General features: G+C 46.2%; 4 protein-coding genes and 1 non-coding gene across 5 annotated transcripts; 3 read left to right on the top strand and 2 right to left on the bottom strand.

The window, feature by feature from the left end:
- The first annotated feature begins 497 nt into the window (after positions 1 to 497).
- Positions 498 to 4,381, top strand: BDBG_02513 (MFS multidrug transporter). Its single transcript, XM_002627796.2, has 4 exons — positions 498 to 2,300; positions 2,421 to 2,797; positions 2,877 to 3,153; positions 3,232 to 4,381. The coding sequence occupies exons 1-4, from the start codon at positions 1,960 to 1,962 to the stop codon at positions 3,974 to 3,976; spliced, it is 1,740 nt and encodes a 579-aa protein (XP_002627842.1). The 5' UTR covers positions 498 to 1,959; the 3' UTR covers positions 3,977 to 4,381.
- On the bottom strand, positions 1,581 to 5,544 carry BDBG_02512 (uncharacterized protein). The gene is made up of 2 exons (XM_031720821.1): positions 5,315 to 5,544; positions 1,581 to 5,075 (listed from the first exon to the last, which is right to left on the bottom strand). Exons 1-2 carry the CDS (start codon positions 5,410 to 5,412, stop codon positions 4,562 to 4,564), a joined length of 612 nt encoding a protein of 203 aa, XP_031577128.1. The 5' UTR covers positions 5,413 to 5,544; the 3' UTR covers positions 1,581 to 4,561.
- Positions 5,545 to 5,567: 23 nt separating this feature from the next.
- BDBG_02511 (ESCRT-III component) lies at positions 5,568 to 10,702 on the top strand. Its single transcript, XM_002627794.2, has 4 exons — positions 5,568 to 6,215; positions 6,358 to 6,562; positions 6,672 to 6,880; positions 6,984 to 10,702. Exons 1-4 carry the CDS (start codon positions 6,041 to 6,043, stop codon positions 7,064 to 7,066), a joined length of 672 nt encoding a protein of 223 aa, XP_002627840.1. The 5' UTR covers positions 5,568 to 6,040; the 3' UTR covers positions 7,067 to 10,702.
- BDBG_02510 (forkhead domain-containing protein) lies at positions 7,536 to 12,305 on the bottom strand. The gene is made up of 2 exons (XM_031720820.1): positions 12,028 to 12,305; positions 7,536 to 11,968 (listed from the first exon to the last, which is right to left on the bottom strand). The coding sequence occupies exons 1-2, from the start codon at positions 12,227 to 12,229 to the stop codon at positions 8,574 to 8,576; spliced, it is 3,597 nt and encodes a 1,198-aa protein (XP_031577127.1). The 5' UTR covers positions 12,230 to 12,305; the 3' UTR covers positions 7,536 to 8,573.
- A 1,052-nt stretch (positions 12,306 to 13,357) lies between these two features.
- On the top strand, positions 13,358 to 13,439 carry BDBG_16591. Its single transcript has one exon. It is a non-coding gene; the product is annotated as a tRNA-Val (tRNA).
- The last annotated feature ends 1,246 nt before the right edge of the window (positions 13,440 to 14,685 follow it).

Raw genomic sequence — 14,685 nt, 5'->3', positions numbered from 1 at the left:
TTAAGAGAAACGTGTTGCTAAGACCACTTAAATTCGGCCGTAAGAATTTGTATTTCTATAACTATGTGTTTTCTTTTGTGAATAAATAAATGTTTGGAGTGCGAACTGACGTTTTCTCCCGTTTGAGCTTCCTGTGGCAAAACAAAACAAAACAAAAGAGTTGGGTGATGTGAAAAAAAAGTAAGCAATTATTAATAATGGCGAGGAGGAAAGGTTTATATTTCGGAGAATTAATCTTTATAATAAGTTAGTATCGTCGTCATATCTAGCGGCGGAGTTTAGAGCTTGTAGCGACCTAACAACATATACGAAAGATACTTAGATTCTTCACATGTACTACGTAGTTTGTTAAGGATATAAAAATGAATTAGGGCTAGCTATGCCCAAAGCGGAAGACAAGCCCGCCGGCAATCCAGCACAATCGTTTGAGCTGAGTAAGTTAATAACTACTAACTACTACTACTACTACTACTCTACTGCTATCTAACTACTACCGACTGACTGCGTGGTTACTACTAGTAGAAGTTAACTCCGTACGCGGAGGCAATGTTCTCGTAATAATATAATAGAGTTATCCGCTGAACCAATCCAGGTACCCCGTAGAGTTACCATTTATTATTCTTATAGTTATGTTTGGTTATGTTGGTTATGCACCCCGCGCCTTGGGTTTTATCCTCCGCTATGTTTAAGTTATATGCTGCTTGCTTGGCGGCGGAAATATTTCCATCACGCCTTAACTATCATTAGTAATATTAAATAATCTCCGTGGCTTGTTTCTCACCATCCCGCCATGCCATGGCCAAAAAGAAGAAGCCTGATACAAATCAACAACACGGACACATGGATGCAACAACGTTGGTTGGCTCACCCCCTTCACCCTTTCGCTGTGCCGATGCCCCTGTGGTCGGTCCCATGGTTCCATATTAAATTCCTTTACTTCGATATCTTCGGAATAGAGACTCGGGATGGCCATCATGATTCATGTTTTCCCTCAATCTCCCCCGCCTCCGCTCAGGGTATCTGAGGTAAAATAACTATCACAGAACGTCAGTCTTGAGGGACAAAGCAGTCGAGAAAGACGTGAATAGAAACACTCACTCACTCTACCGTGAAACTTCCATACATTTGATCCTTCTTTTCGGCCACCACTGCTGCCGAGATCTCATTCCTAGGTTCTAGCTCCAGGCTAAAAGGTGCGCCAGACACTGGACCGGCGCCGGACACGCTTGGAATTCGCCTTTCCCGGCGATGCGGTCGTTCTTACTGGCTGCGCGCGCGGGCTAAGCCCCATGAATCCATGAGCGAACCCCTCTCGCTGGGTGGGGATGGTGCTGTCTGCTATTTTTTTTTTTTTTTTTTTTAGACTGTTCGGCTAATCCTCGAGGAGTGGGAACTGCAAAGAAGCCTAGGCTAAACAGCGGCCCTGGGAATATTTTGGGGGAACAGTGAAGGAGGAGAATCGAAATTAAAAAAAATATTGCGAATAATCGGTTTTGAGGAGAGGTCTTTTATTTAGTAAGCGTCTGAAATCGTGGGAAATGGTTATAAACCCTTTCGCGACTGCCGTTCGTTTCTTAATTTTACTCTTTATTTTACCTATTTTGTTTTCATTTCTTGTGGTTGGGATAAGCTGCTGAACGTTATTTTTTATATGTTGATATACTACGTATACTCCACCAATCTGAGCTGCTCATCCTTTCCGCCCCCCATTTTATTACTAGCTATACTACATAGCGATTATAATTTATTACAATATCCCCCCGACTGATGCATCGGTTGAGCGCAATCCCATTCGGAGCTTTCCTGCTTGATCAGTGACCTGTTCCGCTCGCCGCTTCCGTCGTTGGGACCATACTACACTACCCTAGACCCATTGCGATATAAACGCCTGCTCGCTCTCAGTTTCTCCTCTACAGGAAAACCCCTCCGCTGCCAGCTTCATTATTATATATCTAACCCATGTCCGACTCCGAGAAGTCGAGCTCGACCCCTGCAGAAAGCTTTGTTGGAGAATCTCAGCAGCACGATGGCATTGACTCGGCCGCTTCTAGTGCCGAATCGGCTTCGGATAAAAGCATAGAGATTATAGCGGAGGATCACGATGATATTATCACTCCTCAGATTACAAGGCATTCGATGCCGCCGCTGTCGAGAAAGATCACCTCAGTCGGCACGACTGGTACCACAGATCCCAATTTTGAAGTCGACATGGAAGAGAATGACCCTACAAATCCCAGAAATTGGCCCTTGAGGGTTAAAGGAATGTCAACGGCGTTCCTTTCGTGGAGTACATTCACGGTGTAAGTGGTGGATGTCGAGGGTTTTCCTATTCTTTTGTCCCTCCCCCCACGCCCCCCCCCCTCTCTATTTTTGCTAGGTTTAGAGCTCCCATATCTAATTATTTGTTGCAATTGATATAGAGTCCTATATTCGACCGGATACACTGCAGGGCTGGCAGACATAGCCAGGGAATTCGATGTCTCAGAGACCATAGTGACGCTTGGCCTGACTTTCTACCTCATTGGGCTCGCCATTGGATCCGTTATCCTCGCCCCGCTGAGTGAGATGTACGGCAGAAAGCCTGTTTCGGTCGGGAGCATGTTTCTGTTCACCGTGCTGATCATACCATGCGGACTTTGCACCTCTGTTGTTCAACTGATTGTTCTGAGGTTCCTTGGGGCTGTGGCCGGAAGTGCTATGGTTTCCAGTGCCCCCGGTTCAATAGCTGATATGGTGGATGATGAACACCGCGCGTTGGCGTTCTCCATTTGGAGTATTGGGCCCCTGAATGGACCTGGTAAGTTTTAACTCGAGTTAATATCTATCCTGAGATTCATTTTTCAAAACATTATTCCTGCTAACATAGAGAAATGCAGTGTTTGGTCCCATCATTGGCGGATACGTAACGCAATACCTAGGCTGGAGATGGACGAATTGGCTGACGATGATTTTTGCCGGGGTAGCATTGATTTTCATGTGCATCATGAAGGAAACATACACTCCAGTGCTTCTCCAAAGGAAGGCCGCCCGCCTTCGAAAGGAGGATGATGATCCCCGCTGGTGGAGCCGATACGATCAAAAAGCGTCCATAACCGCCGTTCTTAAAGTCAACCTCAGCAGACCATTCGTCATGGCCGTCCTTGAGCCTATCTGGTATGATACTCCCCTTCTATAAACCCCCAAACACCATGGGAACCGGGCCCCATCACTAACAAGCCACCCCCCCCATAGCATATTCTGGAATTTCTACATCGCCGTCGTTTATGCAATCCTCTACCTCTGCTTCGTCGCGTACCCAATCGTCTTTCGTCAAATCCGCGGATGGTCCGTCGGCGAATCGGGCCTCGCCTTCCTCGGCATCGGCGTGGGTTCCCTTACAACCGTGGCTGTCGAGCCACTCCTCCGCCGCATGATAAACAGCCACAAACTCGACCCAGAGACGGGCAAAGTGCCTCCAGAATCCATGGTCTCCGTCGTTTGCATTGCCGCAATCCTAATCCCCGCCGGCGAGCTCTGGTTCGCATGGACCTGCGCACCCGCAACAATTCACTGGATCGCACCAATCCTCGCTGGCATCCCGTTCGGCGCGGGCAACACTGCCGTGTTCATCTACGCATCCAACTACCTAACGCACAGCTACGGGGTGTACGCCGCGTCAGCGATGGCTGGGAATTCGGTGATGAGAAGTGTGCTTGGCGGTGTACTTCCGCTTGCTGGGCCGGCGATGTATGCGAAGCTAGGTCCCAATTGGGCGAGCACACTCCTGGGCCTGTTGGAAATTATGATTATTCCGATTCCGTTTGTGTTTTATAAGTACGGACACAGGATTCGGATGAAGAGCGTGCTTATTAAGACTATGCAGGCGGATAAGGCGAAATTGGATGGGAAGAGGCGGAAGAGGATTGTGAACGGTGGGAGTAAAGAGAAGGACGGTAAGGAAGAAGGTGGCGGGGTGGTGGAGAAGGAAGTGGTTTGAAAGTGGAACCCCATCTTATCCTTTTCTTTTAGTTTTTGCATCAGACATGGCGTTCTTTCTCATTTTTGGGTATATTTTCTGGCTATACTCTATTTGCATATATACATATTGCATCGATGCGCGTTTTGGATTTCAAATCTTCTGGACAAATTAGTTTAGGAGTATATAGGGGGGGTTGGAGGGAGGAGAGAGAAAGGAATATCACTAAATACAACATAGATTTTATAATTTTATTATTAATATTCCCTTTTCTATCTTCCTGGAGCAAGATTGTAGCGGGGATGCGTGCCAGCGTGTGTTTTGCGATAGGAGATCGGGATCGATGAAGACGCATCTTCATATCTTCATGCACCGTTTCGTCGTCGTCAATCTGAGAGGAGCGAAGGAGGGAAAAATTCAGCTCGGATTAAGGGCCGGGCAGCGGACCCCTCAAGGAGAAGGGAGAAGGGAGAAAAGGAAAGTGCTCGCTCGTTTCTTGTTGTCAGGCGGTGGGGAAATGGGAATATACGTCTTCCCTCCGCCCCCCTTCCCCCCCGGGAAAAGAAAATACATTCCCATAAAGAAAAAAACACCCGACGCAAAATACTATAAGAAAACCCTCCTCGCACCCTCCCCATCCCGTCCCGTCCCCGTCGCTTTCCGCCAGTTTAACCCAGGCCGCTCCACCCTCCTATCCGCCTCCTCCCACTCCTGCAGCACGCGCTCGTACTCGCCGAGCTGCACAGCGTCGGCCGAAAAGATCATCACGGCTTCCACGTAAATTGATCTAGCTGCTACCGCTGTCGACCATTTGCGGTCCGCGGCGGACGGAAGCACCTTATTATTATTATTATTATTATTATTATTATTATTAGTAGTAGTAGTAGTAGTAGTAGTAGTGGTGGTGGTGGTGGTGGTGGTAGGTGAGGGCCGGTGGCGCTCTCGTATGTAGCCTAGCACATTCAGCCAGGCGCCGACTTGTAGATCGGTTGCTGTGAGAGATTCTAGGAGGAGAGTTACGTCTACTGCGATGGAGGAGGGGGCGGGGGTCGGCCCGGATGTGAGAGGGTAGTTATGTTCTAGGGTGAGATGGCCGGTTGAGGGGTTGTAGGAGGAGACGCTGGTAGGGAGAAAAGAGGGGTGGTTGTTAGTTTTTGTATACTACGTACGGAGTAAGGGTGTAGATATATAGATATATATATAGAGAGAGAGAGAGATGGGAGGTTTTCTGGAAGCTTTTGAATAAGGGGTATTTCGATTGTTTGTTATAGCATAGAGAGAAAATTGCGGTGTTTATTTCAATTCCATCATGATATCTTTCCAGTATAAAATAATAAAAAATAAAAAAAATAAACTCACCATCCGAGAAAGCGTATCTTTGCTCCAGGCGGCAGGCTGGGGATTTCTGAGAGAAAGGCCCGTGTTGTAGGGAGCGGGCCGGCGGGGCCTTGGCTCATGGTAGCAGGGCAAATAGAGGAAAATCCATTCTGTCCAATTCCATACTGGTACTTCCGTGAAGCAGGGAGATATATTTATAAGCCTGTGTTCCACTTTGTAAACATTCTATCATTCTATCATCTTGCAACTATCTTAGATGGAAGAGCTGATAAGGAGCTGACATAAGCAAGGGCGGGCGTTCAAATAGAGTTGTGCACGTGATGTTACTACGCATGTCATGGATAGCTTAGAGCCTCACCACACCAGACGAAGACGATCACGACCACCGCCCGCATCCCGAAACCTCGCTAGCCGACTCACCGCAACCAACAGGCCGACCAGCACAGCCATACCTCTGCGTATCTCTCCCTAGAAACTGTTGCCGTCGTTTATCCTACTCAAGTCTCCACTCTATATGGTTTCCTAGCCCTTCCCGTTATCATCCCGCCTCCTACTCTCATTCTGCCGCCTAACCACTCTACCATCCCGCATTTACCAACTTTGATACCTATCGCAGCGCCTGCATCCGAAAGCCAAGGTTCCACGCCCATATCTATAACCACTATTCCACAGCCCCCCTGTCCTACAACCTCTTGTGAGCCACTTTTTTCAGAGCTTTCCTAGCCAGCTGCTTTTTTGACCGTCACCATGTGGTCGTGGTTTGGCGGCGGATCTGCCCAGCAGCGGAAGGATGCGCCTAAAAATGCCATCCTTTCCCTGCGCCAACAACTCGATATGCTTCAGAAAAGAGAGTCATTTTTGGAGAACCAAATGGCAGAACAAGATGCTCTAGCCCGGAAGCATGTTGCTACAAATAAAAATGGTATGTTATCCAATCAGATGGGGAGGGTCAAATCCCTACCCCGCTTCGACAGAGGGAGCCTGTTTCTCAACTGCGGAGCTTGGTACGAATAATTAACTAGAATAGCCCTTCTCACTAATACTTATTCTTTTTACGAATATAGCTGCAAAGGCTGCCCTAAGACGGAAGAAAGTCCATGAGAAATCCCTCGAACAGACAAACGCGCAGATAATTCAGATTGAACAACAAATATCCTCTATCGAGGCGGCGAATATTAACCAAGAAACCCTCCTCGCAATGAAGAATGCTGGAAAGGCCATGAAACAGATCCACAGCGGGCTTACGATCGAGAAAGTAGATGAGACCATGTACGTTACCTTGATCATTTATTCATATTTTCTTGCAGGCTGCTTGCACACGGGAAACCTAGTTGTCTATAAAGAGTAGCAGCGGTGCTAATATAGTTGGGACCAATAGGGAGGAACTACGAGAACAACACGCACTCAGCGAAGAGATCGTAACCGCTATAACAAGTACCCCTTTAGGCGATCCACTAGACGAATCCGAGCTGGAGGCAGAACTCGAGGGGATGCAACAACAACAAATAGACGAACAAATGCTCAAGGGTGGGACTGTGCCAGTCGCAGATCAACTGGGTACCTTACCTGCAGCCGCAAATGGACCACGTGAGTCACCATTTAACCGTTTCAAATCATGGGCGTCTTATGCCCCTGATAAAATCTATTTATTAAAAAACACCCGAGGACTAACATGTCGTTGCGCTTATAGTCAAGGGCAAAGAAAAAGCCACCCCAGAAGAGGACGACGAGGAAGCGGAGCTGGAGAAACTGCGAGCGGAGATGGCGATGTAACGTGCAACAGAAACGCTCCGTTTTTTTTATTTTTAATTGTGCTATCATGAGAAATGGGAATGGGAGTAAAAGATAAATAAACTATTTGCCTCTTGTTATTCAACGGGCGCATTCGGGGGCAGGGGGTGGGTGGAACAAGACCATTACACTTCGTCCAGAATCTCACATCCTATTGTAAGTCAGTCTGTCTGTCTTTTTCCCGCTTTTGAACCCTCTTGCCGAATTTACCCACTTGCCTCGATGTTTGGTATAATGCACTTACTTTTTGTAACTCGTGCCATCATCCTCATCATCCATCAATCAGCGACACAAATTCTATCTATATCCACACCCCCCTTTTCTCCAATTTACATACATCTATCATGGTCGAACCCATACTATGTATGGTATGGGGTCTTTTCTTTTCTTTTCTTTTTTCTTTTTTTTTTTCTTTTTTTTTTTTTTTTCTTTTTTTCTTTTTTTTTTTTTCCCTGCTTTTGTGCTACCTCTCCCGCCCTTGTATTGCTGCCGATTTTGCGGTTTTCCTGTTTCTAGCCTTACTTTACATGTCATTTTTCCTTTTTTTCCTTTCTTTCCTCTTTTTATTGCTCAAATCATGGATATAATGACGAGATGGATGGTTAACCATTATTCTCCCGGCGCCCTTTTCTTTTCTTGTTATATTTTCCTCCTTTCTCTCCAATCTAATAGCCTAGATCTCATCTAGCTACACAACGTAACTACGTCTTAAAAAAATGTAAAAAAGAATTAAATAAAAAGGCGCTGTATTGTGGTAGCAAACGGGCCATGCGTTTTGAAGTTCAAAATAAATAACAGGCGAGACATGATAGCAAAAAAGATAAAAAGAAAAAAAGAAAAAGAGTAAACGAAACCAAGACGGAAGAAGAGGCATGAACGAAAATAAATTAATCATGCTTCAGGTTGTCTTAGTCCGTCTAATGCATGTGGAAAAAGAAAAAAAAAATACCAATCCAAAACCAAACCAGCGCTTCTTTCTCCGTTGCAATGTGCTCCGCTTCCCAACCCAGCCAGCCTTTGCCCTAGCGTTAAAAATTACCTTAACCCAAAAAGATAAAAGAAAAGAGAATAATAGAAAAAGAGAAAAAAGACAAAAGCCAACGATATATGAGATTCATTCCCTTCGTTTCTCATTCGTTCATAAGAAGGAAAAAGAGAGGAAACATGAAAGATGAAACAGTAGAAAGATATAATGGGGGTTAATGAAGATTGAGACAGAGGCGGATGAAAAACCAGCAAAAGGGCCGGAGCAAAGTGCGTCAAGGCGATGGTAGATAGATAGAAGGGAGAAGAAGGGAAATAGGAGAAGGAGAACGAAACGTAACAGATCATTAGTTATGTACAGGCCGTTTCCAAAAATCCCTTGATAAAAAAAATAAAAAAAAATAAAAAAAAGGGCAAAAAAGTACGGATTGGGGAGGGGGAAAGAGTCACCGCAAGCGCGTGGATCCACCAATACCAAAAGGAAGAAAAAAGGGAAATAAAAAAATCATTCCTCATTCAAGCCTGCGATTATTCCCTTCAAAGCATCAATGATGACGGATTCATCCTTTGGCTCTCCACCGGGGAACGAGCTTTCCGTCGCACCATTGAGCACGCGGTCGCGAGCACTTCGTAAGACTTTAGAGATGTATTCTTTATCTTCGTAGTCTTCCATCAGTACTGCTTCGAAGTTATCGATGGCTTGGTTTGCTCGGTCGAGGAATGACGGTTCAGGCTCTGGAGGCGATGGAGGAGGCTGGGGTGTTTGATTTGATGCTGGTGGTGCTGGTGACGGTTGATGCTGGTGTTGTTGACTGTGGATATGGGGAGGATGTTGGGTTGAAGGGGAAGGTTGGGCCTGAGGGTGGTATTGCGGTTGAGGGGGATTCGCATTAGGAAGTGAAGGGGATTTGGGAGCAGAGTTATTAGTGGGAGGAGGTAGGGTATTTTGGGGGGGGAGGAGGGTGTGATTGAGGAATTTGTATTGTTCGGGGGGAGGGGGTCGATGCTGCTGCTGCTGTGGTGGCGGCGGCGGCGGTGGTGGTTGATGTTGAGGCTGATGTTGAGGTTGAGGAGGTTGAGGGTTAGTTTGAGGGTTGGGTTGAGGGTGGGGTTGATGTTGCTGTTGGTTTTGATGTGGCGGTTGTTGGGGATGATGGGACTGTTGAGGTGGTTGCTGTAGCTGCTGCGGCTGAGACGAAGGAGGGGGAGGCGGTCGATGCTGCTGCTGTTGTTGCTGCTGTGTTTGCGGTAGTGGTAGCGGAGGCGGAGGGGGGCGTTGTTGCTGTTGTTGCTGCAGTTGCGCTTGTAATATTTCCGGTGGTGGTGCTGAGGCGTACGGTGATCGGTAGGTCGAGGTAGTAGGAGCTGCAAACGATGGTGGGAGATTATTACGCAATACATTGGGAAGCGAAAATTGAGCAGCAGGATTTGGCACGGCGTAGGGACTATTATGTGACGGTGGAGCACCTCCTCCCAGGGAGGATTGATTGTTCCCTACGGGAGGGTATGGGAACGGAAGAGAGTTATGGCGCTCGGGCATGCTTGGGCGGGAGGCATTGAACTGAGTACCTCGGGTTGGCGCCAGGTAGGTTTGATTGTTCCCAAGGTTTTGTGTGGCACTCTGTGAGGGAGGAGGGGGTGATGGTCTCCGCTTCTTTTCCTTATCAACAGATGCTCCTGGCGCGAGTCTCCACGACCACCCCTTTCCATCCCTTTCTGCATGCTCAAACAAATGCGCATTGCCATTAAGATTGTGACGAACACTAGACGTCCAACCCTCAGTTTCACATCTAAATCGGAAGTACGGATACTTCAGCTTCAGGGCGCGGTATATTTGCTTCAAAGTCATTGGGGTTTTAGATTCGGTAAGTGCATCGAAAATCAGAACCGCATAGTTATATGGAGGCTTCGCGAGGTCCTCGCTTGTGTAGAAGCTCTCTGGGGGATAATCAGGGGACGGAGATCTTGATGGTTTTCGCTTTTTCAGGGGTGCCGGCTTGGGGAGATCCTCAACCCCTATGATAGCATTTACATCACCGCCTTCAATTGACGGCATAACAGTATCAGTAGTTGAATCGGGCTTCTTGCGTTTCGTGTATTTTCGTTTCTCCGCCTTTGCATTTGAAGGATCTTCCTGCCCAGAATCCTTCCCAGTTTTACCGGTCTTCCCACGGGCTGATGAAGGAGGTGGCGTTACTCCGCCGTTCGCTTCACGCTTAGCAGCCAATTTCTGCTCACGGGCTATTTCAGCACGTTCTCGTTTGGACATGATTCCATCTTTGGGTGGGCGACCAGGGCCGCGACGGCGAGCGGGTTGCGAGGAGGCTTCCGGGCTGACTTCCAGTGAAGGTTTTGACTTGGACCTAGATTCATTACCAGATTTCTTTGGTCGCGATCGATTGTCCGCCCCACTTAGCTCTGAACCATCTGTCTCCATAATACCGGCGACTGCATCACTACTAGCTATAGCATCTTTTTCTACCCGTTTGAGATCAACTACCTCTTCTTCATCGGCCATTATGGGTTCATCCTGCTCTGCCCCAGTTTCACCAACGGGAACGTCAGGGAGGACAAACTTCACTCGTACTCCACCGATTTGAATGAAGTCACCACTATGGAGCGGCCTAACTTGGCCTGGTGCTAGCCAATCTGCACCCATGAATGCCCCGTTCCTCCCGATGACCTCCATCTCAAACAGATTCCGATCGAAGTTGTAGGCTATTTTGACATGTTTTCGAGAAATGCCGCGGTGGGTAGCGACAGATCCATTAGCAGGCGCCGGGGGGTGTACTGGTATCGTAGGGCATGCATCGGGTGAAGGTAATAAAGATAATGTATCGACAGGCTTAGGTTCATTCTTAGAACGTAATGACTGCATCGCAAGGGCATTGTAGTCCTTAGTCACTTCTGGAGTTTCGAGAGGAGTAGGAGGTACCTCTGCAGCGGACATGTGCAGCGTGGGCCGTCGCTGATCGCCATGGGATGAATTTGAAGATTTCCAGCTAACTTGGGGCGGAAATTGTTGAGGAACGTCTGGATCAAAGCCCATTATGCCTCCTCTGTCGCTAACCACGCTGCCCATTATAGCACTTCCTTCGTGCTTTACCCTATTTGGAGTGTAGCATTTATTACCCCCACTTGAGCTTTGCCCTCTGGCCTGTCTGGCTTGGAGTTCCCGCTGGAATGCGGCGCGCGCAGCACGAACATCACGGCCTAGAATAAACGAGTAGGTATTAACGTAGAAATGGCCATCGTCGAATTCTAGCTTAGCAAAGGCCTGAATACGGGGTTCAGATCCCGCGATAGACTCTGGCGCAGCTTGAGAATTTTCCATGTCGCCGTGCGGTGGCGGTTCGGGATAGTTGACAATCCGTGGCGTTGGGCCAGAGCTGATGTCCGCATTAAAATAAGAATTAGTGAGTAATTCGTTTTGTCGCAGTGCATCTTTCGCGTTTTTAGGTGTAGCAAGAGGTAACAGCCCGGAGCAAAGACTTTCTAATTCCTCCTCCGCCTTATTATTGCTGTTCTGTATTGTCCCTGAGTTGGCGCCCAGATCCTTCGGTATATTTCCATCTTGGGTTCTTTGAAAGATGCCCGCAAGCATATCTTTATTCGTTTTCGAACCCTCGTTTATTCCCTGGTTTATTCCCCAAGCCGCCTCCATTGCAGGTTCAGTCACTCCATCTGTACCGTTCACATTGTTCTTCGCGTGGGCTTCCGATATCTGAAACAGATTTTCGGACGCAAGATCTCTGCCTGTTACTGAACTTTCCGGTACGCGTTCGATTTGCGGGGATTCTTGCGGTGGTTCGTTTGTGGCCGGCTTATTGGCAAAAAGTTGGGCAAGCAGAGCGCTTGCCGCACTCTGCTTTTCCCGATCAGTTTGTTTTTTGTAGTCATCTACACATGTCGAGTCAGCAATATGACGACCATCATAGAAATTCAAGGAAATGCCATACCTGACAGAGCGGAGAAGGTGTTTTGCACGGTCTGGATGTGGTCGAGGGTGGCTTTGTTCGGTACATCGAGCTTTGAGGGGATGTCGATGTCATTTGGGATATCCCGCGAGGGATCGCCGAGATCGTACGCAGACCTATCTGGCGCCGGCTCATGAGGCGTGTGCCCCATCAGCGACGTCGTCAGAGTCTGAGACGACGACATTGCATGAAGTTGCCTGGACCAACCCAACCAGCAAAAGCTCAAAGCGGTGAAGTTGAAAAGAATCCAGACAATTTTGTCGGGATCCGGGCAGCTGCAGTCAACCGTAGAACCCTGCGAGGACCGGAAACACACTAGCCTTCTTGGGGTTTAGTCGCCCCTCGCTTAGCTATCTCCTTTGATGCTAGCGGAATGCTGACTCATCCACAGTATATCTAGAACAGCCTGCCGTCAATTTCCCCAGACTCCCCCATACACAGCTTCCACAGATGACATCGGTCATTTCTTCCCCGGATCCTATTCCTGGACCAGGATATGGTTGGGTTCGGCTTGGACGGGCCAGACTCCACTCAGAAAACAAGAAGATCATGCTAAGAACCAACCATGGACCATGGTGTCAACGCTAATCTCGTTCCACAGCGCTCCAACTCTCTCCCAGTGATATTGCGCAAACCAGCACCATGCCGTGTCAAGGGAACCCGATAATACTTTAGCATTGTACAGCCTACCAAGCTAGAGTCCGAGGTTTTCATATTACCTCTTATTGAACTGTACGGTTTATCTACTATCGTCACTGCTCAAAGGAGAGCAACTTGGTCGGCTCCTGGGCGGGCTGCATAAACAGCGCTTTGTGCATGGATAGCGCACCCAGGAAATGAGGAGCCTACGTTGACGAGGTACAAGGCCAACTGCTTATCGAATGTGGGTGTATTTGTTTCCGTACAGTAAACAAGAATGGGACACTGACGGTGTGCTGAGATGGGCACAGCAAGGCAGGGGAAGGACCAGGGAGTGACATCCATTTCCCTCAACGGATGCTAGGCAATGATCCCACGACAAAGCTGACAAAAGAAAGCGAGGTCGAAGATGCGTCTGGGGTTGGGGCTCTTTCGTACCCGTAGTGATCCTGTATATAAGTGAGCCGGATTCTGCTTTGTCAAGGAGTTTAAGGCTTTCTTCCACGGAATTGATCATTTAAGGACATGTATCAAGCTGCCACTGTTGATACGATTAGATTGCCATATGAGCAGATTCAGTGTAGAAGCCAGTTCAACTACCAAGTTATATCCTCCAGATATTGCCCAGGATGAGTAAATTTGCTAGGTCTCCGATGACAAATCTGTTAGTGACGATCGATTGGCCCAGTGGTCAAGGCGCCCGCTTTACATTGGAAAATCGCGGGAGATCGCAGGTTCGATCCCTGCATCGATCATTTTCTTGAATCTTTTCTTTTTTGAATTTTGGACAAGCATCAAACGCTCGCTTACGCTCGCTTTGCTGCTGGCGCAGCTCTCTAACTATCACTTGCACGCTCTACCTCTATCTCTCTCTTAGGCTTTTATTACCTCTTTCACTTCTTTCACTTCTATTATCTCTTTCATCTCTTTCATCTCTTTCACTTCTTTCACCTCTTTCACTCTCTACTCTCTCTATTATCACTATCACTTTTACCGCCCCGCAGGGCCGCAGCCTTCTTTATCACTTTCACTCTTTATTTCTACTTCTTTTTTATCACTTCTTTCATCTTTTTCACTCTCTATTTTCTCTATTATTATCACTACTTCTACTGCTCTGCTGTGATTCAAAAGTTGCTTGAGTCAGTGTAAGATTACAGGCGTACACTGGCTTCTTATATGTAAATTAATTAGCAGCTGCTAAAGTCTCTTTACATTTATAAGCTTATTCAGAAGTAACTGTATTATTATTCAGCAGCTATATATTTTTCTAAATCACATTCTCTCTCATCAGATTCAGTCACACTTATATAATTATAATATAAGCTCTAGCTTCATGCAGATTAGTACACTACTATTACTAGACTAACTACTAAGATTATAAATTTTATATTTAGTCTTATTTAATCTAATTCTATACATTTCTTAACATGAATCTAACTAAGACTAATTATTAAAATAATATATAAAGTAACTATTTATCAGATCTTAAAATAAGATTATAACTTAGTAAAAATAAGAAAGTAATTTTATTTAATTTTATTTAATCTCATTCTTAATATAAGATTACTATTTTTAGACATTTTAAGGTTTTTTTTAAAACTATTTGTAATTTTTTAAAAAGTAATATTTTTTGATAATACTTAAATAAGATTTAAAGGCATTTAAAGTAATAAAAAGAATTTAAATTGAGAAGTGAAAATTATAATCTTATTTGAAAAATGTGATAAGAGTAGACTGACTGTGTGACCGTGTCTGAGACTAGAACTAGATTTTTTAATAGTCTCATTACCAACTCGACTGATCTCATTACACAGTTTTAACATTAGATAGTAGTCTCATACTGTCTCAGTGAGACTTACTGTCTACTCTTATCATATTTTTCAAATGAGATCATGATTTCCACTTCTCAATTTAAATTATTTTTATTGCTTTAAATGACTTTAAATCTCATTTAAGTGTTATCAAAAAGTGTTACTTTTTAAAAAATTAAAAATAGTCTAA

Source organism: Blastomyces gilchristii, assembly GCF_000003855.2.
Source record: "Blastomyces gilchristii SLH14081 genomic scaffold supercont1.3, whole genome shotgun sequence".
In the NCBI taxonomy this organism is placed as follows: Eukaryota; Fungi; Ascomycota; class Eurotiomycetes; order Onygenales; family Ajellomycetaceae; genus Blastomyces; species Blastomyces gilchristii.
Note: the sequence above shows the minus strand (reverse complement) of the source record. Positions and strands in the feature narration are given on the sequence as shown.